Genomic DNA, 24077 nt, shown 5'->3' with positions numbered 1-24077 from the left:
CCATGATTTTTCATATTGTGATGCATTCTCCATGAGACTATCCTTGAAGACCTCTTGAAAGCTGTGGGTGGTGCAGAATGCAACTGCATGCCTGCAACCTATAGCTGCAGAAAATATGACTCCAGTTTCTGACAAGTGGGCAGGCTCTCTTTTGGCTTCCAGATGCATTTCCTATGGTTGACATTGAGCTAAAAGTCTTGTGTGTGTTTGTGTCCTGACTATCTGAGAGACCATCTCACCCCCATTAGCTATAGCAGCAGAGTACTTGAGCTAACAGTCCCACAGTAAAACGTCTGCAAGCTGGTGGCATGGTGTTCTCTGTAGATTAGATTGCCTTCAACTGTTCATTTATCCCCACTTTGTCCAGCAGAGCCTGATTCTGCTGATATTTAGGGCACATTGTTTGTTCTTAACTCTTCTATTCCTGCTTGTTGCCTGAGGATGATGAAGGTGATTGGATGGACTGGTGTACAGCAGACCCTACCCAATAGCTGCTATAATGTGGGTATGAGTTATAGTTTCTGTGGAAAACCTATATTTGAATTTTCTAGAATTTTATGTCATTAAATTGTGACGCAAAACATTGTCTTAAAAGAGTGGGTTTTCACCCCTTCACATAACACAAGAACCAGGAGTCACTTGATATAAATAGGCAGCAGGTTTAAAACAAACATAAAGAAGTACTTTTCACACAACACACAGTCAACCTATGGAACTCATTGCCAGGGGCATTGTGAAGTCCAAAGGTATAACTGGTCTCAAAAAAGCCAAGATGGTCAGGGACATACCGCCATTATGGACACACAAAGAAAACTCTGACTGCCACAAGCTGGCACTGGATGACAGGGGATGGATCACTCAAAATTACCCTGTTCATTCTCTCTGAAGCATCTGGCACTGTTGGAAGACAGGTTACTGAGCTGGATGGACCATTTTTCTGATTCAGTATGGACATTCTTGTGTCCTTAAATCTTTCTTTTTAGGAAGACCAGAAGGGAATGGCACAGCATGCATTTATTTGAATTTGCAAATTTTTACAATGTAAAATTAGTAAATGAATCTTTTTGATCAAACAGCGAATAAAGCATTACATGTGCTTAGATGTTTCTGTGTAATTTTTCCCCTCAGATTTTACTTGTTAGTTTTGTTCTGTTTAGCACTTTCCTACTTATTCATCCATTTAATTAAGTACTTTGAATAGAGCTGGTTGAAACATTTTTCCGCACAGATGGCTTTTTGACTAAATAGAAATTTTCACAAGAATATGTTTGGTTTTCATTTAATTTTTTTCTTGTTTAGGTTGTCAAAACCTGGAGAAGCTTTTGGTTTCAGGTTTTTATTTTTTCAGTGAAACCCTCTAAAATTCCATGAAATATTACAACAAAAGCAAAATATATATATCTTTCTGGAACTTTTTAAAGAAAATAACATATACATTTCTGACAACTTGTGTTTTTGAAGAAAGCACTTGCTTTTATTAAAGCTATGATGAAAAATAATCTAATTTTAAAAATTTGATTTTTTTTATCTTGAGAAATTTGAGGCCATCATTACTCTGACAAAACTCCCATTGAAACCAGTGTAATGTTTTTCTTAAATGAAAATGGATTTAGAACTGCAGGATTTGGTTCTTTTGAAGGAAAAGTAAGAAAGTATTGCCAGTCAGTGAGGGGAGAAAAGAGACTATTTTGTATGACATTCTGCCTCAAATGAAAGTAAGAAGTTCATACAAATCTCCCTTGTGTAATATTTTTCTAAATGGTTTGAAATGATCTAGCCAAGAGATGTGACAGACCAGAAGTATTCTATTCATAAAGCACCTGCTTCATACGGGAAGATGTAAAACATTCTAAGGGTATTGCAGTAAAGATTGAAGTAAAGCTCTCTCTTTCTCTTTTTCCCTCAATAGTTGGGAAGAACATCACTGGCAATGCACCTTACTTTCTGATATCTGTTACTAAAGAAAGCTCCCAGTTCCATAAGAGACTCTAATAGGAGTATATAACAACAATACTCAGCTTAAGAAAGGTAAGGAAATAATTGCTCTCCAGGTTTTGAATTGATACTGTAAGGAATATCTTGGTTTTAACAGTTCAAGACATTGGGTGGAGAGGGAGATGTGAGAGAAAGTAGATGATGATTGATGATAAAAGGATGTGTATTAGCTATTATGCCTTGAGTTGTAAACATACAAAACAAGAAACTCTAACTTCATGCTCAAGGTAGAAAAGCATGCAAATATGTGTGGTGTTGTACTTCCAACCACCACCATATATGAAATCAGACATTTTACTTTCTTCTCAGCCAGAAGGGTCAACATGGGCTATCCAAAGGTTCAGGAATGTCTCAGATCTCCTGTGCAACTCTGTTTTGCTGAGATAGACATTTTTCATGTTTGCAGAATGTGTCACCAGTGGCAAATTATTGACAAGAAGTGATCCATCCTTTTAAAACCTAAAGTACTGATCTGCACTTCATTTCTTAATGAAGGATTTTAGATTGACTAGTGGCAGATAAAATATTCTTAACTCTCTTTCCCAACGCCATCAGCACTAACAGGAAGAAGTTGGAAACAGATAAAACTTATTATAAATGTTTCTAATTAAGGTGAAATGACAATAACAGAGGATAAATACTTTGCACACCTCACTTCATATGCTTTCCCATATGGAAAGATCATATGAATTGTACATGGTAGTTTTTAATATCTCTATAGTGTATATTTGGCTAAGCTTGCAAAGACTTCACACTCATCTTGATGTCATTTCTGTGTTAGTCTATCTGTGTGCCTGTATGTAATGCGATAACTTTTGAATGACACATTAAATCAGTTCCAAAATTTCAGGTAATATTCTAGGCATTAATGGCGAGAACCCCACTGATTTGGGGGGAAATTGAAAAACTAAAAGGAAGAAAAATGGGGACCCATGTAGCCCTTGCCATCTGTTTAGCACAGCTAACAGCTTCAGTCACCTCTACAATTGTGTATCGATCAAACCACTGGCTGATGGCACCCAGGATAGGTGAGCGGCAGACATCACCAATCTGATTGACTTAATGACTAGCTTGTTACCATTCACAGTTTCCACATAGTTAAAACTCATTACCAACATTCCTCAAAAGTACATTTAAATAAATTATGCTGTTATCAAGCAAAGTTTATAATATGATCCTCCCCCCAATTTTTCCTGTTACAAGGTCATAACATTTCCCTCCATAAAACTTAAAGCAGAGCACACTTAACCTGTTCATGCTGAGGTTGTAATTAAGGTTTAGAGTTATTCTGTGAGGGAGATTCATGTGTTCTGTGCAGTGTTTTCTTATTAGTTGAAGGCAGAAGGAAGTTCCTTGTGAAGATGTGGAGTCTGTCTCCATCAGTGGAAAGATGCTGTATGAAAGTTAGGGTATAAGAGGTGTCGCATAACTTTGTGTTTCCATGCTTTTTAGGATTTGTGTAAGGGTAATATCCCCCTTAGCCAATTTTTATTCCTTTTTAAATGAAGCTTTTGTTTATACATAAACAATATGGTAGTTTGCAAGTAGCACATATTTTACTGTACTCTAGCCTATATAATACCACACATTTTTAAATAAAATACCTCTATGAAAGAGGCCACTTTCATATTAGTTTGTGTATAACACAGTATCTCATAAATATTGTATGTAAAACATACACTACTTACTCCGAATTTGCATGTATGTTTAATAGGTTTTTGTTCCATGAGTTAATAAGAGTTTTCTACTACAAAATGTGCCCCATAGTCTTTCCATAAAAAATTCTGTGACAAGAACACGCTGCTTTATGCTATAGAAAAGAAGAGGCAAAAATATAACACTGAATAATTTATACATTTTTGAATCTCCACATTGTTGTGTTAATGCTCTTTTTTATTTGTATATTCAAATGCATCGTCTTATTTTATTGATTGTATTATGTTTCTATTGTCTTTGATGTAGTTGTAAATAATTCTTTATTTTAGTATGAATTTTTTTTGATGGTTTGTTAGCTCTAGTTCCATCTTCGCTCCTTTATTTATACATATGTTTTCTTGATTCTCAGTCTACTATTTCATTTTCTTTCTCAATTTAACAGCTGATGACTTCAGGCTTGTTTTGCTTGTAGCGCCTGTCCTGATGTTCCAAAAGCTTAAAATTTCCTTCTAGGCATTCTTTCTGCTCTTCCATTCCTTGAGCAGGTGGGGGAATAGAAAAGCCTTCATTTTCTTCAACTCTAACATTTTACTATCCCCAATATTATTTATTGTCACCCTGCCTTTTAGAGTGACTGATTAATTTAGTTTGTGTTATCCTATCTCTAATCACTATAACCCGCTCTTCTCTCCCAGAGCCAGGGATAGAATTCAGGGTTCTTGATCACCAATATTATACAGTAGATTAATAAACAGCTGTGTAACCCACTATGAAAATGCATGTCAAGTCTTCCACCAGTGAGTGGTCTATGCAGGGGCTAACAGTTATTCTGCATAAGCTGCAGAGATGGGTGGTGGGGTTGGGGGACCATCCAGTCCACGGCCCGACCACTTTTTGACTGGGCCAAACCTGTATGGTGTTGCAACCCTGTGTGCCAGGTCACAAAACAACTTGCTCAGATTTGGAGAGGATGGATGAGATGCCCATGGGCTGGGGGGGCAAGGGTGTCAGGCTGCTGACAGGGGCACCTGAGATGGGAAGAGGGGGTCAGGGAAGGGAAATCTGTGCCCTCCACTTTAATGGCATCCTGCAGCCCCTGTTCTGGTAGCTAAACAGAGAGTGGCTAAGTTAGAGATCTGAAGGGGTTCAAAACCCTGCTTCTGATCTATGTGGGAGGATGCTATAGTTGCATGCAATTCACACAGTGCAAAGATTATTTTAAAACACATTTGTATTTAAAAACTATGATAGTCTGTAAATTATGGTCTGAATCACCAAAATACACATTTTACATTTAGTTCATTTGTTACATGGTTTGCATGTTTAACCCACTGGTCGGTGTGTGTGTGTGTTGTATATCTCCTGCTGTGCCCAGTCCACAAAGGATCTGAGCCTGTGATAGCTCTCATCTTGAGATAGTGGCTTTTTAGAACAAGCTGTAAAGGGTCATGCTTTTATCTCTAGGGATCATAAATTCAATCCCTGGTATTTGCCAAGATGGTGACTCTCACTTGCAGTGTAGCAAGTTGGCATGTTTGAGGATGAGAGGAATGCTTCATGCTGGCCCTGAAGGGGAGAGAAATAGGCAGATCTACATTACACCAGCAGGAGAAAACACCCTGCAGCTCCCCCTGGCTTTATCGAAATTCCAGAGATCTATGAGGCTACAAAATGTTTGGGGAAGTGAGTGATGACAAAGCCTTCTTCACCCAAGTTCCCTCTAGCTGACAGGTTATATTGTCACTGCTAAACATGGAGGGCTGCTCTTGCTGAATTTACTTTCAGTAATTTCTAAATAGGGATAAAATAAGAAGTAAGAAATTACCAACACATGTCAGAGCCTCTCTCATAGAATATCAGGGTTGGAAGGGACCTCAGGAGGTCATCTAGTCCAACCCCCTGCTCAACGCAGGACCAATCGCCAACTAAATCATCCCAGGCAGGGCTTTGTCAAGCCTGACCTTAAAAACTTCTAAGGAAGGAGATTCCACCACCTCCCTAGGTAACCCATTTCAGTGCTTCACTACCCTCCTAGTGAAATTTTTTTCCTAATATGCAACCTAAACCTCTCCCACTGCAGCTTGAGACCATTACTCCTTGTTCTGTCATCTGGTACCACTGATAACAGTCTAGATCCATCCTCTTTGGAACCTCCTTTCAGGTAGTTGAAAACAGCTATCAAATCCCCCCTCATTCTTCTTTTCTAGAGACTAAATAATCCCAATTCCCTCAGCTTCTCCTCATAAGTCATGTGCTCCAGCCCCCTAATCATTTTTGTTGCCCTTCACTGGACTCTTTCCAATTTTTCCACATTCTTCTTGTAGTGTGGGACCCAAAACTGGACACAGTACTCCAGATGAGGCCTCACCAATGTCGAATAGAGGGGAATGATCTCATCCCTCGATCTGCTGGCAATGCTCCTACTTATACAGCCCAAAATGCCACTAGCCTTCTTGGAAACAAGAGCACACTGTTGACTCATATCCAGCTTCTTGTTCACAGTAACCCCTAGGTCCTTTTCTGCAGAACTGCTGCCTAGCCACTCGGTCCCTAGTCTGTAGCAGTGCATGGGATTCTTCTGTCCTAAGTGCAGGACTCTGCACTTGTCCTTGTTGAACTTCATCAGATTTCTTTTTGCCCAATCCTTTAATTTGTCTAGGTCCCTCTGTATCCTATCCCTACCCTCCAGCATATCTACCACTCCTCAAAGTTTAGTGTCATCTGCAAACTTGCTGGGAGTGCAGTCCACGGCATCCTCCAGATCATTAATGAAAATATTGAACAAAACTGGCCCCAGGACCAACCCTGAGGCACTGTGCTTGATGCCGGCTGCCAACTAGACATGGAGCCATTGATCACTGCCCGATGATCTAGCCAGCTTTCTATCCCCCTTATAGTCCATTCATCCAGCCCATACTTCTTTAACTTGCTGGCAAGAATACTGTGGGAGAGCGTATCAAAAGCTTTGCTAAAGTCAAGGAATAACATGTCCACTGCTTTCCCCTCAACCACAGAGCCAGTTAGAAGGCAGTTAGGTTAGTCAGGGATGACTTGCCCTTGGTGAATCCATGCTGACTGTTCCTGATCACTTTCATCTCCTCTAAGTGCTTCAAAATTGATTCCTTGAGGACATGCTCCATGATTTTTCCAGGGACTGAGATGAGACTGACTGGCCTGTAGTTTCCCAGATCCTCCTTATTCCCTTTTTTAAAGATGGGCACTACATTAGCCTTTTTTTCCAGTCATCCGGGACCTCCTCCGATTGCCATGAGTTTTCAAAGATAATGGCCAATGGCTCTGCAATCACATCTTCAAGAGTGCTAACACAGGAGCAACTTCAGAAGACAGTTTCTCCCTCTGATTCCTAGACAGTGTAGCTCCTCTTCTCCGTGGCTTTAGGGAGCTATCCACTGAGGTACACAAAATGTTAAAAAATGCTAGGAATTTAGCACAAAAACTACATTTAGTGGCAGTTAAAATTGTGTCAAGAATAGAGCTGTATGAATAACTGATCTTTTGGTTTGGTGGCTAACCTGAAAAATTGGGGGAAAAAATCATTTTGGTTGAACAAAAGTTTGGGGATTTATTTTGTTTTTCAGAGTTTTTATCTTAATTTTTTTAAATATAATTGAAGTAAAATTCAAAATGTAAAGTCATTTTGAATTGAAATGTTGAAATGCTTTGTTTAGAAAATGTCATAATGAAACATTTTGACTTTTTAATTTTTTTCCAGATGAAACAATTTGCTGAATTTGACATAAATTCACAAAATGTTTCAGTCAAACTGAATCTGCATTTTTTCAGTGAAAAAAAGTTTTATCTGAAAAATTCCACCCAGGCATCCAAAACCTGGGGGGTGGGGGGGAAATGGAAAGTGGTAATTAAGGAAAGACTCTCTTCTCTATAATTAATTTACTGTGGGAATTTTAGAAATTTTAATGTAACAGCTTCTAATCAGACAGAAGCCAATTTTGGAACACACCTTTTCTGCCATTTTAATAAGAAGAACTGTTGTATCTGATTTTTTTTTTTAACATCGCTTTTGATAGTATTTCTTGGTTCTAAACAGGCCTTCATTTCTTTTACATTCTACCCTGTTAATAATTAGAACTAAACATTTTGTTCCTACTTTAATGCCATAGTCGCAAGCACAGTGCCCATGCTCACTAGAAGCAGTGAGCGGGAAGCCCCTTGCCACAGTATCTGGTGTCTTCTCTTAATCCTTTACTTCACTGGCTTTTGTGCCCACTTTATTCCTGGTATAACTATATTGTTGTTTCATTGGAGTTACACTAGGGATAAGTTTGGCACATTATCTCTTGTGCTGGGCCCAAGTTTCTAAGTCTGGCTCTGGATCTTAGTTTTCCTTAATATGAGGTGGTTCACAGTTGGTCTGTTATAGACAGAGGCTGTAGTCACAATGTTCAGATTGGATCTGAATTCCAATGTTCAGGGGTCTTCTGATGCTGTTGCTCCAGTTTGGGTTCATCTCTAGTTATGACATATGACCTTTTGATTTAGCCTCAGTGTTGAATTCTGATGTATAACCAGCATGAAATACAGTAGGCAAGAGGAATCTCAAGATAAGAGGAGATTATACATACTCCAAGGGTAGGGGCAGTGAGAGACTCCCCTTTTTAGCCCAACTGGTAGTGTTGCTGTCTATAGACTAGAGATGGGTCTGAGGTGCAAAGTTCAGATTTGGATCTTAACTGTACTCAGGAATTTTGGGTTCAGGGTTTTGGTTCATGCCATCTCTGCCCTACACCATGAGTCCTGGTTTGCCTCTGCTAAGGAGGTGTGTATGTTTGTACACACCAAGTGCTGCTGTAAATGTTGTAATGGCAGTGCATTCATTGGCTAAATGTTCTTAGAGGCCCCAGTTCAGGAGAACAACCCTATTCAGGAAAGCACAGAATCACATGCTGAACTTTAAGTACATAGATAAGTGTGTTCCTGAATCAGGTACTAAGTGACTGGCAAGATGTCAACAGATGCAACTTTTCTGGGAATTCTAGAAGAAAAAGAACCAATATTTAGATTAGTATTATATCATGAGTTCCATTCTCTGTGACCTCCCTCTCTGCAGCTTTTCATCTTGTGTCTATATTGGTAATGCATTTCTGTTTATCTCTGCAAGTAGTCACAGGACACTGTGGGGTACATTTCAAAGCAGTGCAGAGCAGTGATGAGCTGCCAAAATTTTAACAACCAGTTCCCTATAAAAAGTTCTGATTTAAGGGGGGGGGGAGCGGAGGAGGGGCCAGGGCAGGTGGAGACATACTTGTGGGGCCGGAGGCCCCTGCAGGGCCTGGGGCAAATTGCCCCACTTGCCCCCCCAGCAGCCCTAGAGCTTGCAGCCCCCTCCCCCCTTACCTTGCTGGCAGCTCAAAGCAACTCCGGAGCTCAGCTGAGCTGCCCAGCTGGTGCCCGCGGCTGGCCACGCTGCAGCTGGGGGGAAGCGGGGGAAGGGCTGGGGGAGCCTCAGCCTCCCCAGCTGGGAATCCTGGGAGCAACAGGATGGTCCGGCCCACGGACCGGAGTTCTTTGCCCACCCCCTTGCCCTTTAACAACCGGTTCTCCATGGAGGTCTAATTTTAGCAACCGGTTCTTGGGAACCTGTGGGAACCTGCTCCAGCTCACCACTGGTGCAGAGGGCATTATACAACTCTCATAAATCTACTTGGTAACCATATGCAAAATGCCTTCTCTGTCTCTGTTTCACAAACCTTCTAAAACCATATATTCTGTGAAGCCTTTTTTTTTCCTTGAATGACCGTATTCTACTCTTTGTGTTCAGCTCTTCATTGTACTGTATTGCTTTTACCATTAGGCAAAAGTTCTTAGGGACAAGAATCTGTTAATTGCCGAGCAGGTCACTTACAGTACAGTGCTAGCCTATGTATGCTATATGTCGCTATATAAATAATAGTAATTAGAAACCTTTATAAAATTATGCTGCAGTATTCTACAGTGATGATGCAAAACAGTATTTCTTACAGTAGTGTTATTACAGTGCTGAGGGCCATAATTGTACAATACTGCAACATTTTTTAAATAAAGCCTGAGACAGTTAAACTCTAGGACATTGCTTCCAAAATGCACCTCAGAAATATTGCCACATTTTCAAACATATATTTCATACACTGCACCTGCAGACTATATGCACACACTTGCAGCAAATAAAAGTACATGGAACACATACATGTGCAAAAATTATAGTTACATGCAAATGGTTCACTCACAATTCATTTTGCATGTGCCTATTTTGTAGGTGCAACTTAAAGCACGTATACTATGTTTGAAAATTTGGCCCATAATATCTTGTATACCTCTACCTAATATTTACTGCTGTTTATAGTTACCTTGAAGTTCTGTGATTTACTGTATTTACAATAGAAAGACAAGGTGGGTGAGGTAATACTGTACCTTTTATTGGACCCACTTCTGTTGGTGACAGAGACAAGCTTTCAAGCTTACGCAGAGCTCTTCTTCAGGTCAGCATAAAGCTCTGTGTAAGAGTGAAAGCTTTTCTCTCTCACCAACAGAAGTTGGTCCAATAAAAGATATTGTCTCACCCACCTTGTCTCTCTAATATCCTGAGACCAACATGGCTACAACAACCCACTGCATACAACAATGTACCTATCATAGGCAGAGATGGCTCCAAATCTGTATCCTGGCTAGTAACAAGAGCTGAATTTTCCCTTCACAGTGACAACCAGTTAATTTTGTTTCCCATCATCAGGTCTTGAAAAGGTGTACTTTGTGTTAATGCAGTATCCAGTAGAAATAATATCTTATAGTATTGCCTTATCTGTGCCCATACTGTATATATGTATCATTGTGTCAAGCAATGCACCCCCACCATATCATCCTTCTCTCCCCTTGCCTCCACCCTGAAAAAAGAGAGGAAAAAGTATTTCTAGGAGATTGATATTTAGTTTGATAGCAGGTACACAGCCTACAGGCAGTTCTCCCTACAATAGCTTTTCAAGACCTTTTAAAGTGTTATCTGAATCTGAACCTATGTTTACAGAAAGATTAAACCCCATAATTATTTAATGAATATCCTGCTGGTTCGGGAAGGTATAGTCTACTGGTATGAATAGCATTCTTCATGTAGGCAACACAGTGTCTCTTCCTTTAGTGAACCTGTAATATTAGTTCTTTATCACCTGGTGGAATTTAAAATCTGAAAAAACATGCACTCTTCTATAGGTGAAAGCTCAGGGAACAACTGAACTTCCAAAGAGATGTATTCACACTGTAGTTGTTTGGTTAATAAACTAGACTCTGAAATTAAATACAAACATATTCAGTCCCATACAGTCTTCTCATTACAGGGCTCCATAATTTGACGGAGGTATAATTTACTGGAGCTCCAGTTGGTCATATCTTATTAAATGCAATTATAATGCTTATATTGTATTGAAGATTTAATAGTCAAACTGGATAATGCATTTTATTGCATATTTTAGCAAATGCATCTAAATAATGTTAAAACATAAGAAATTTCATTGTAAAGAGGACAGAGAAAAAATGAGTGGAGCTGAACTATGCATTTCTGTCTTCCTAAATTTATTGGTTATGTAAATCTGCTGTGTTGTACTTTTTGTTTCAGTAACATTTGACAAAGCCATGGCTACAGATGAAAGGGACACTAAACAGAATGTTCAGGCTGAGGTACTGGGTACTGATGCTTCAGGTACTGTAAAAATAAATTGGTGCTTTTGATTGCAACTTAAAGAGGCAGAATCCATTTTCTTTTTCATTTTGTTTACGTATGAAGCTTCTTTCTTCCTCATGAACTGGGCAAAAGAAATGTAAAGCAGCCTATATAATCTGTGCTCTTGCTGTGACTGAAAAATTGTAGTGCTGACCTGCCTTCCAGGTTTTATTTATCACAGACTGGTCTTCTGACATGTTCCATTTTAAATAAAAGTGATATATCATAGTTTGGGCTAGCAAGTTCTTAGTGATTGTAAACCACTGTTTTTTTCAAAACAGCTTTCTTATTTTAATGGCCAAATCATATAGTCCTTTCTCAGGCAAAACTCATAGGACTTTTCTCTGTGTAAAGACTAGGTAATGACAGCAAGCGTCTGGCCCAATATTTCTTCCCTGTCTTATAAAGTTGCAGTTATCTCTTCTTATTATTTCATGAGCTTCTATTTTGAGCTTATATAATATTCAGCTCAGATTTAACCTCACATGAATCAAATAATTATAGAAATTAGAGAGGGAGAGGCAATATTTTATTAGATTATCTTGTTACCCTTATTTCAATGTGGGTTTGTTCCATTTAGTATATTCCTGTGTAACACACTGTTCATGGCACCCAGAACTGTCAGCCACTGTGTTACCCCTCTGTTAGCAACAGTGAGAGCTCTGCTGCTGCTAAGTCATCCTGATCTGCCTTGCCAGCAAACTCTTCAAGACTCTGCCAGTCTAAACCTTGCCTTGCTCATAACAATCAGTGAACCCCAGTTCCCATAGATGTCCCCCGGTGTTGTCCAGTCCCTCTCACTGTACACTCACAGAAATTATTGAGTTTGCTGCCTCCAAAAGGATGGAGCACATATCAGCCAGTTAGGCTAGCTGAAGAGTCACTCTTCACTCTAATACACAGCACTTGAGATGCTTTGTAATAAAACAAGAAAACGTTTATTAATAAAGAACAGAGATTTAAGTGATACTGAGCAAGAGAAAAAGAGACAGGTCTGGTTACAAACAAAACAAAATAAAACACACTTTCTATTGACCAAAGCTTAATCTTAGCAAGTTACAGTCTTTGCCTAAGCAGTTTTCTTACTCACATCAAGTTACCAGCATCTCCAGCCCACTAGGCCAGGGGACCCAACATTCACAAAATGCTGTTCCCATGATGCCCTAAGAGATGGATCCCTAAAATGCCTTTTTGTTCCCCTTATATTATCCAAAGTCCATTCTCTGCCTCAAGAGCCAGGAAAGATTCCTGGGGTGCAGACTCTGTCCCCCAATGTGCTCAATAAACTGCCACTTGATTGTTTGTTTATCATGTATGTAAATGTGTTTTCATTGCCCTCTGCCAATAATCAAGCTGGTCAGACAGGTAAAGACACATTCCTTTTGTCTAGGGCAGGCTGGGTTTATGCACTGCTTCCCAAACACATTTTAAGAACATATTTCCTGCAGGCATATAAAACTCTTTGTACACTAGCCATACATACCTCACCCACTGATTTTTTTTTTCAGGGCCAGCGTGTCACCAGTTTACATATGATACTTTACATGACACCTTTTAGATATATATTATGACAATAGTATGTTGGGGTTAATGAGTGTGTCAGGCTTGGTCTGAGTTACAGTATGCTGAGCCCTCTGCCAGTTGGCATTGTGGGGGGCTCCCAGGGACACATCCTGACAGCTTTGTCAAGATAACCTTTCCCTTCTTCGCATGGAAATCTGTTCTACTGTCTAATACATTTGTTGGGAAACTCTTCCTCATATTACTACGTCTAAACTTTTTCTTGGCATAATTTCATTCCACTACACTTAGTTATGTGCTCCTGAGCAGCTGTAAACTATTCCTCTTCAATCTTGGTGTTTGCATGTTTCAAATACTGTACTTGTATCCCTTCTTAATTACCATTTGGCCAAGCTACACATATTTTCATTCTTCATGTCTGTCTGTCTAATATAGTTAGTTATATGGCCCTGTTATCATAGTACATGAGCAGCTATGTTTCCTCACAAGGCACTTCATCAAGCCTCTTAATACATTTTTGCCCTTTCTCTAGTTTATTAACAGATGTAACACATGCTTGCTAAATATTATTTACACTAAATTTTACAAGGTTTTCTATCTTGTATTATTAACTAGACAATGTAGTTACCAAATTCTTAACTGTTAGAAAGAATGTTTAGCATAACAGATGTGTATCAAATGCTCGGTTGCAGAAAAATGATCCCCCATTACGAGAGATGGGCTTGAACCTATATATCAAATGCTAATCTAAGATTGGATCAGAGTTTGCAACTTGAACCACTCTCTGTGATGAGCCAAACTGGATCATTATGGACTTTGGGAATGTTTGAAATCTGATCAAAATTTCCAACATCCACATTTGGAAAAGTTTAGAATTTGATTCAGCAAAACATAGAGTTAAATAGTTTGGGTATGGCACTGCTCAGGCCTATCTCTACTAATCATAAAGATTAATTTCATTTCTGACTGTCATGAGCTGACCCTTTCTGGATGCACACCTTGTTCAAAACTTGTGTGTTTGTGTTGCTAGTACACTCCCTTTTACCCCTCTAAGGATATGTCTGTGCTTTGAGCTGGAGATGTAACTTCCAGCTTGAGTAGACATAGGCGCCGACTTCCCCTCTGCCGGGTGGGTGCTTGACCCCCCCCACCCCGCCCCTTCCTGCCCCTGCCCACCCCCATTCCAGCCCTTCCCCAAAGTCCCTGCCTTTTCCTACCCCTGCCCCACCCCCATTCCACCCAAGTCCTCGCCCCCCCACCTCTTCTCCACCTCCTCTCCTGAGCATGCCGCATCCCCACTCCTCCACCTCCCAAAGTCCTAAGCACTGCCAAACAGCTGTTAGGCAGCGAGCGGGAAGTGCTGGGAGGGAGGGGGAGGAGCAGGGATGCGGTGAGCTCTGGGGGGAGAAGGAGGCAAGGAGGGAGGTGCTTGACGGCCATTGGGTGCAGAGCACCCGCTCATTTTTCTCTGTGGGTGCTCCAGCCCATGGAGTTGGCGCTTTCTGTGAGTAGATATATGCATGCTAGCTTTGACAGAGTTTGCATGCTAAAAATAGAAGTGTAGCGATAGCAGCATGAGTATCAGAATGGAATAGCTGCCCAAATAAGTACCTGAGATTCCAGGCAGGTTTGTACTTGGGGAGTCTAGCCCATCCCACACTCATGCCATGGCAGCTTCATTTCTATATTTAGTGTGTCAGCTCAATCAAAACTAGTGTCCCTGCTGGAGCTGGAAATTATGCCTCCACCTTGAAGTGTAGGCATAGCTTAAGCTTCCTTTCAGAACAGTTGCCTGTGAATACTGGGCAATCCTGGCTGATTTTCCTAACTCTGTTTCAGCTTCAGGTAGGTATTTTGGAAAAATCATGTTGCCTTCATAATGATTACGAGGCTGGTAACCAAGGCTGTACGAGGCTGGTAACCAACAATATGGTAAAGGACAGAGGGTGAAACTTGCACAAATGAAAGAGAAACCAGATTTATAAGTGAAAAACATAAAACATTTTCTAAACCTGCAGATCCAGTGGCTCTCAAACTTTTGTACTGGTGACCCCTTTCACATAGCAAGCCTCTGAGTGCGACTCCCCCCCTTATAAATTAAAAGCACTTTTTTTATTTATTTAACACCATTATAAATGCTGGAGGCAAAGCGGGATTTGGGGCGGAGGTTGACAGCTTGCGACCCCCCATGTAATAACCCACAGCCCCCTGAGGTGTCCCGACCCCCAGTTTGAGAACCCCTGATCTAATCTGTATAACAGCACTAGTGCTGTATACAAGCTGCAGATAACTCTTTTTTGCAGCTTTTGAAGGGTAGTATTTTTCATTGGCTTGGTTTCCATAGACATTACTAGTCCCATGCAGACATGCACCTTTGAAACTCTGTGTCAGGCCCCTCAATTTTCTCTTCTCGCTTCCTTGTGTTCTCTTTCCTTCCCTTTCTGTTCTGCCCTCAGTCAGCTCTTCATCCTTCATCAGTTCTCCTTAAACTTACTTAACATTTTACCTTTTTTGTTCTTGGCTCCCAGCACTTTTCTCCTCCTCCATCATCTGAATGATCCTCCCAATTAGTGCCACAGCCTTATGGCAATGGTTCTGAATTGCAGCCCTCTTTTGCATGTCTTAGTCATTCAGTTGTGAGCTAATGTTGTTTCTGCACCTTGCTTAATAGAGAAGAGGCCACAGATACATGGAAGGCCAGAGGATTGGAAGAGCAAATCTGCCTGGTGACAGAAAGCACTTTGTGCTTTCAGCACTGCAACACAATAAATGCCAAGAAAACAAGTTATCAGCTGTCCCAAAAGAACCAGGGTAAAACCTGTATTCGAACCAGGATAAAACCATGGAACTTTCCATGACCCAGGGGCTATGAACTAAAATAGGGATGTCTGGTCTTTGTACTTGGGGAAATATGCAAGGTCACCCTTGCTGTAGTTACTCTTAAATTCTGTTTGGCTACAGAGCCAGTGTAAGGCTAGAAGGGGCCAATTAACTGTGGTATTTTTATTCACCAAAGAATTAGAAATGGTTCTGTCTCTTTAAAATTGCGAACAGTGTGGTATTTTGTGCTGTGATTATTACTGCAGTGTATGAACATGAAATTGTTCAAGTGAAGAGAATAACTTCATGGTATACCGAGGTGTGATGTGGCCTCATTTTACTCAATTCCTTTTTCTTTCCGCAGGGCTGTCTCAGCTTTGCACTTTCAATGCTGGCAATGGTTAGATTTCTATTACTTTGATTTAAAAAATTTAGAATGGAAAAAAGTGTTAGTCATGGCAATGTAAGTTGGTGAATGGAACCTATCTGATGGAAATTTAGCTGATCAGATGTGAGATGAATAGTAATGGACTAGGGTGTCTGTGGTTTAATTAAATAAGAAAGGATAGGTGCCCAGGTCTTATTTGCATAAAATGCCCATAATAAGAAGTAGATTGGTGGTGAATTACAAGAATGATCATTAAAAGAAGAGACTGTTCTCTCCACTGGCAAGCTTAGGGGCGCACCTTCAAAGATCACTTCATGTGTGTGTCTCTTTGTCTGTGTGAATTTAATTTGTTTGAAAGGTGTTGGACTGACAGCCCTGGCAAATGAAGAACAGGTATAGCACAGACAGCAGCAGTGTACGTTTTTCCACTTTGCCTTACCCACAACCCTAATCCTTGGGAGGAACAAATCTGGGGATGAGAGAAAGCGCAGTTTATTCTCTATGCCCATTCAGTCCTGAGCCTCTCTGCTGATGTGCCAAGGAGAATGCCATTTAGTTCCATGTATAACTGTAGTTTTTGTGATGTTGACACCTACCCACTAGGAACTGGACCAGGACCACCCCAAATTCCTTTCACATAGATGACTGAACAGGCATAGATGGTGTAAATCCTGGTCACTACCAATAAGTGCGGGATTCAAACCAGTGGCCTAGAAGTGGATGTCTTTATATCCCATTGCTAATCCCTTATACAATCTCTTGTATCACCCATTTTCTTACATTTACCTGATTAGTTTGCTATGTGTGCCCATCTCAACTGGTAAATATTAAATTATAAAGGAGAGGAGAGACGTTATGCTGTTTGAGGAAGTGTAAATCCTTTTGTGTTGCCTCATTGCCATTCCCGTATGCCACACCCCGTTTAAACAACATGTTCTGTCTTTTGCATCAGTAGTACCTGACCTGGCACTTCCTGGCTTCTAATGGAGTAATTTAGTCTGGTCTACAGCAGCTCTGTGATTTGGTTTGTTTTAATGACTTAAATATTTTCTGTTGACTGTATATAGGTTGGGTGTCTATCTGAATTGGTGAGCTGTTTGCTTTTTTTTTTTTTTTAAATAGGCAAGTTTGCTGACCAGTCATGTTTCCTGAGTTCAAGGTTTAATGATCATGTCAAATCAAATTGTATTGGCAGAGTTCAGTGCCTTACACCTAAGGTAATGCACGTTGAACAGAAAGAAACCCCCATGTGGTCTGTTTTGTTATGATGAAGCAAAAATTAAAGATCTATGTCTATAATTAGCTAGAATTATATCTCACTCTTAATGGTCCCAGTGACTTCACCTCACCTTACCTTGTATCCAAAATAAGACAAGATGAAAATGTGAGGTGAGCCATGCTGTTGAGAGCACAAATTTCAGGATGTCATTAATATTATTAATACAGCTAATGGAGCTTCTTAAGGGTGAATTTACTGTTATGTTAGGGGATTTCTCACTGCTGCTTCCTCTGGAACCAGGTCTGAATGTAGTGCTATTATCTGCATTCCTGATTTTTAGAATCTTATCTCAGGGTTTCCCAACTAAGGCTCCAGTGCACATGCTTAACCTTATTACCATGAGCAGTCCCATCAAAAGCCCACCCTGAATACATTTTTGCCCTGAAAACTTGAAGATCCCCAGGGCTCCCATGGTTCTGCAGGAGTCTCCACATCTACGTTGACCTCTAGCAGTGTCCCTTGTCCAGTTCCTGGCAGACTGTTCCATTGGCAACAGTCTACTCGTGGCTTCCCACTGGGTGTGAGGCGGGGACATGCACAACTGTGGCTGGGGAGGACGCATAGAGCTCTGGCCGGATTAATTTTTCCAGGAAATCTCTGCAGGGCTGGGAAGGTGGGGGTCTCCTTCCCATTTTAGCCTCCCTAGTCCTGACCCTAAACTGCACAGTCTCCGTCTGCTTCCTTCAGCATTGACCACAGACCCATAAACTACCTTCTGAAGACAGGGAAACAGTGTTGTGAGAGTGGTTAAACCTAATCATGTAATTGCATGGGAAGGGAAAAATCTGTGTGGTGCATTTCCTCTGCATATGGATCAAGTGGTTGGCATGGGCTGGGGTGATCCAAATCCAGTATCCTTCCAGACCATGTTCAGGGACTGTTTCAGGAGAGCTCAGTAATACATTTTCTGTAGCTCTGAATATTTCAGGTAACATGTCAATGTGGCTTAGCCAGTAGAGCTTTGGCAGCTGTTCAAGATATAGATATTTGTGTATATAAGATATAATATGTATGCACTACCCACACACTCACACTCTCACACACACACACAATTCCTCATTGAATTCTTACAAAAATAGTTCTGTTTTTATCTACAAACTTGATAGCAGGTTTTGATATCAGTCAGTTCCCACTTACATGGGCAGCAGGTATCACAGGCCAGGGGAGGCTGAGCCTCTCCAAACAGCCAGGCATGACCTTGCCCACACTCTTCCCCAAGGCCCCCTCCCGCTTCCCTCATGGCCCCAGCCCAAGCAGGCCGCTTCTCTTCCCCTAAGTGGGCTGGGGCTAGGGTGGACTGGCCTGCAGCCCGAGACTTTGGGTGGCTGGGGCCCCTGGCGCTCCGGGGCTGGTGGCTCTGGGACCGTACCACCTGGTGCTCCGGGCCTGGGGGTGCTGGGGCGGGACGCCCCAGGACTGGGGTGGGGGGTGGGGCATGGTGGCCACAGTGGGGGCTTGGGGCTCTGTAGGGGGAGGGAGGGAGGATGGTAGGATGGAGGGAGGCGGGGCCTCAGGCAGAAGGGGCAGGGGCAGGAGCTAGCCGCCCCAAATGGGCAGTTCACATGCTGCCCATGCCCACTTGCTCTCCGACCAGCTGTTAAAACTCAGAAAACAGGACCTAACTCTCTGTTGTTAGGCTTAAATTTCTTCCTCTTTTTTTCTCTGCTTCTTTTTATTGTTCTTTGTAAAACTACACCACCACCACCCCGTTCCAAATTGAGACTCAGTTTTCAAAAACTGAAGCTACTTAAAATTCAGTTTTTAATTAATCATTACCCAAATTTGTCTCTAGTTATAAACTCTTAAGATCTGCAACCTTTTTGATGCATGAATCAGCTCAAAGTAAATTACCGTAGATTTCAATCAACCACCAATATTTGAACAATGGAAACTTTTCAAACATGCTGCCTTCATTTTTGTATAAAAGACTATTCAGCTTTTGCAGCTCGTCATTCAATAATTTAAAATCTGTCTTGTATACTTATAAGTTTAATTTAAAACAGGACAAAAACATGCTGCCTATTTAGGTTAGTGGAAGTACTTGTGGTGCACTGAACCCAATCACATTTTCCCTGAAATGTTTTGTCTTGGCCCTGATTTTGCCACAGCTTTTGAAGTCAATTGGAGTTGCTTGTATTGGCGGCCAGGTGGGAGGAGGTTGATCCAGACCCTTTTAATGTTTGGTCCATTATGTCAATGGAAAAACTGCCATTATTTTCAACTGCTCCAAATTTTGACCACATCAGCTTTTATAGCCTCTGCTTTCTTTATAATCCACTATCAGTTAAGCCGTTCATCTATAAAAGGAGATTTTGGATTCCACAGTTTTTGTCCAGGGTAGTAAGTTCACGTCTGTCCTAATGAAATGTCCCAATTCTACATGTGCTGGTCGAGGAATACCAGCTAAAAGAGTTAATGAGGAACTATTGGCAAGCTTTCAGTATGCTGATGACATTCAGCTTTGTCTCTAGCATGCCTGTCCCAGTCAGTATTGTTTAAATACCTAGATTAATCAAGATATTGGAGTATTGACAGCTAGCTGGTTGAATCTCATTCTGGATAAGACTGAAAGATACAGTAAGGATGGTTTCTCCTCTTTCAGTTGAGGAGGTGTATCGACATACACTGATTCTTGTTTCCAATCTGAGTAATGTTGGATCCTCAGCTGCTAGTTAGCTGATCATATAGTACCAGTATCCAGGAATGCTTTATACCATCTGCACCTGGCCAGGATATTTACTCTTTCTTTTGGATGAGGACCCCCAGGTTTTTGTCACCTCAAGAATGGATTACTGCAATGGATTCTAGATGGAGTTACTATATGTTGGGTCCGTCTAGAAACTTAATTGGTGGGTTACCACATTCTGAACCAGTTTAAGGAGGGCTGCCAAGTGTTAGTGCATGACATCTCCAAGATCTGTACTACTTGCCTGTTGGTCTGCAGACTAAATTCAGTTTGCTTGGTTTTTACATATAAATCCCTAAAGGCCTTAAAGTTTAGACCTCGTGGCTTGAGAGGCTGCTTCTCTCCTTGTGCAATTTTATCACAGTTGTTGTCAGTGTAGGCGCTCGAGCTGGTGGTTCTCTGTGATGGGTCCACGGTAAATTCCTTGCGGTCTGAAATAGTCTTGGTTTTCTGACTGTTAGGGCATGCTGCAAGGAATTTGTGGTGCAGGGTGCTATGGAGGGAGGGTTTTGAGGGGGTTGGACCTGCATGGACAAAGGAGTTTGTACTGTAAGGGTTCTGGTTCTGTTGATGAGGAAAAAGCTGCTGTTTAAGATTATTTGTGTTCTGCTCATGTAATTTGTCAGACACTTGGGGAGTTGGATAGTCGCTTTTTAAATTAGAAATAAAAGTAAACTCAGACCAGACTAGTCCTCTTATGTCATAAGAATCTATCAGTTTCACTAACAGAATGAGTCTTACAAGAAACATATTATAAAATTTACCCCTTTGATAAATGTACTGTAAAACTTTTGTTAATGCTCTGAGAGGCAGAAGGTGGGGGGAGCAACTAGGTATATTATTCCCAGTTCTCCTTTTTCCTGTTCCTCCTCCTCCCCTATCACCTCCATCTCATTTGTCTGCCCATCTGTATTTTGGGATATAACTGTCCTTATGTTGTGTGGTGTTGAGGTGTCTGAGCAGTGACTGGGGTTCTGAGACACTGCCGTAATAATAATTTGGTTATTTGAACTGTGTTAACTTGGCCAGAGAGAGAAATCGTGATCCAAGAAATGAGAGCTTGTTTTGAATGTGCCATGGGTTTAATTAAGGTGCTACCCTGTTAAGAAACATTTGTTTATCCCTTTCAAGCACCACCTTCATTGGTATGCAGGAGCCAGGATCTCTGTCACCCTAACCAGAAGATGGCCATGAACTATTTGGGTTTCTTATAAACCCAATCTCATCAGGATATGTGTGTCAGCAAAAATTCCAAGTGCAGAGCTGTGAACAATTTTGCCACTAACCAAAATGTGTTCTGGGCAGAGAGATTAACGATAGGATCTAAAGTCTTTGAGGTCAAGATTTTCAAAAATGGGTGCCTAAGTCTAGGTTTGAAAATCTGTGTTTGAAAATCTAAATAAGTGGATTAAAAAGGCTAACTTTAGCCAACAATTTTTAAAAGAATCTTGTCCAAAACTTCTAAGACATCAGATTGTGAATCACAGTATAACAAGAGATGGAGAGAGAATTTAATTCAGGATTGCCTAGCACAAGGCTACTGGGGTAGTAGCTGCTGTGTGCTCTGCACTTTGAAAACCGGGTCACTTATTTAGGTGCTAAATATGGACCTAGTTGCCAAAAGTTAGGCTCCTATTTTTTAAAGTCTTGCTCTCAAAGACTGGAAGTCATAGATCTTTGCAACTTCTGTAAAGTAGTAGCCAGTGGAGTAATACATTAAGGGCCCAATACAAAACCTATGGAAGTAAATGGAACGACTTCCACTGATTTCAGTGGGCTTTTGTTGGTGGCCAAAATGTGGGACTAGAACTGATTAGTGAAGCTTTCTTTAGATATTTGAGCTTTTCTCACTTCCAGAGAAGAAATCTCATTATTTTCACTTCTTCTGTGAAGATGGTACAGTCTGGCTAAGGCCTGGTTTACACTAGAAAATTAGGTTGGTTAAGTAAGTCGGTCAGAGGTGTGAAAAATTCACACCGCTGAGCAGCGTTGTTAAACCAATCTAAGTCCTTGTGTAGTCAGCGCTAAGTCAACAGAAGAATTCTTCTGTCAACCTAGCTACCACCTCTTAGGAAGGTGGAGGTAGTGTCTGCACTGAAGCGCTACAGCAGCACTGCTGCAGTGGCACTGCTATGCCACTGTAGACAGGCCCTAACTCACTTCTCGTCTCCATTTTGTACCATGTAACCCTTTTTTGGAAAGTACTAGTACCTAACTACTTGATGTATAACAGTTTCTGTAGATGTTGGAAATGTTAATTGTAAGATAATTTAATGTTTTAATCTGTTGCCTTTTAAAATGACTGACTCTTTTATATAGCAGTTGTTATATCTTCAAAGTACCATGCCAGCTGTTTACTTTATTTACCTCTATAAAAAAGGTAAGTTGTCATTTTTCAATTTTATAGATGGGGAAACTGGGAGCAGAGAGGTTGAGCAATTTACCTCATTTCACATAGCAAGTGAGTGGCAAGTAAAGGGTTAGAATTTAGGTGTTCCTGGCTCCTAATCCTGTTATTGGTTCACTAAATCGCACTGATTTACCAGCTAAGAATTACCGTTTGCATTTTCTTTGAGAAGATCCTTTACTTTATGAGGACTTTAGTGCAATTAGGGGAGTGTTAAATAAAAGCTAAATATAGGAGTGCATGCACCACTTGATTCTGAGAGTCTATGATTCATAGGTCTGCATCCATAAAGTTTCCTTTCACTTTACGATATGTCCTTAAGAGCTCTCTAAAAAATAAAAACATGTTTTCTTGGTGATTTCATGGCTTCTGTTATTTCCTCCTCAGAGAAGATCAAGTCTGGAGGTTTTCTGACTACATCTGAAATTGTAGGGATGATCAATTTGTTTAAGAAACCTTGTAAGTACACAAACTGGTTTTGTGGATTCTGAAGCATACAATGTTCTGTAAGTCAAATGTGCATTGTTAATTTCTTGTGGTTTAGCTGTGATTATTCCCAATGAATGACTGATTGAAGGCATAGTGTGCTGTGCTTCATGTTTGTAAATTTGAGCTTCTGCTAATTTATGTGCTGCTTTCCTTCATTTTCATCGGGTCTTTAATAAAAAAAAGTGTGTGTATGAACTGGAGTCAAATCCAAATGCAAGAGTAATAGAGGGAATGTTCTTCCATTATTCTATTTGCATTTTCGTAGGCAACTAACATCAGGGGGAGCTATCTTCACCTTGATGGGAAGATTTTAATCCTCATTATTTCTGTTTCATAGCTGCAATCTATATCTGTCTATAATCTATATTTTTCTGTTGTCTTTTGAATTGGCTCTTTTGACCTATGAAGGAACAGAATTCATGTATTTGGGGGCTAGAAGATAACTTTGGTGAGGAATGTGAAAGTGTGTGTGTGGTATTTAGGATCATCCTGGTTATTTTTCAGCATCAGCAAAGATTATTTTTAAAAGCTTTCCTCTGAAATTCCATTGCTACTGGATTTTTCTGTATTGTCAAATGGTACCATCTCTTAATTGCGCTGATATTCAACGATAAAAATGGAATGATACTAACTGTAGTTTTTATCTGCTACGTGGGATTTACAGGGATTATTTAACAAATTTAATATTAACTTGATTTATGTGAACTGAAGAGGCACCAATAGTATTAGATGTGTGTCCGTGTAATTATTGGGCATTATATGATTCACTAATGCTGTGTTAAATGTGTTATCTTTTTTTCCTAATATTTTTTTCTGACCAAACTGCTGTTTAAATTAACAAGATTTATTTTCAGTAAAAGACAATGGATAATGTTTTTATATTATAAAGGACACTGCATAACATTTCAGGCTTTCCTCATGTAAGTGAACAATGATTCACAAGCAAGTAAAACGACAGCACTCTGTTTTCATTAGATTAGATGAAGCTTCACCTGAGCCTGCATGCTTGAAAATCCACCAGAGGGAAAAAGAATTTTTATTTAACTCACATTTTACCATATGGAATAATGAAGTAAATCCCACTGTAACTAGCTGTCAGGTCAAACC

At 40.5% G+C, this 24077-nt stretch overlaps 1 protein-coding gene across 1 annotated transcript in view; it reads left to right on the top strand.

The window, feature by feature from the left end:
* The window catches only part of CRACD (capping protein inhibiting regulator of actin dynamics), a 256321-nt gene that overhangs the window by 86039 nt on the left and 146205 nt on the right, over positions 1-24077 (top strand). The window contains exons 2-3 of the mRNA XM_045017941.1: positions 1910-2028; positions 11276-11359. Of these exons, the coding sequence (XP_044873876.1) occupies positions 11293-11359 (67 nt within the window). The 5' untranslated portion in view covers positions 1910-2028; positions 11276-11292. The remainder of the gene's footprint in view (positions 1-1909; positions 2029-11275; positions 11360-24077) is intronic.

The sequence above is a fragment of the Mauremys mutica genome, chromosome 5 (genome assembly GCF_020497125.1).
Source record: "Mauremys mutica isolate MM-2020 ecotype Southern chromosome 5, ASM2049712v1, whole genome shotgun sequence".
Classification (NCBI taxonomy): domain Eukaryota; kingdom Metazoa; phylum Chordata; order Testudines; family Geoemydidae; genus Mauremys; species Mauremys mutica.
Note: the sequence above shows the minus strand (reverse complement) of the source record. Positions and strands in the feature narration are given on the sequence as shown.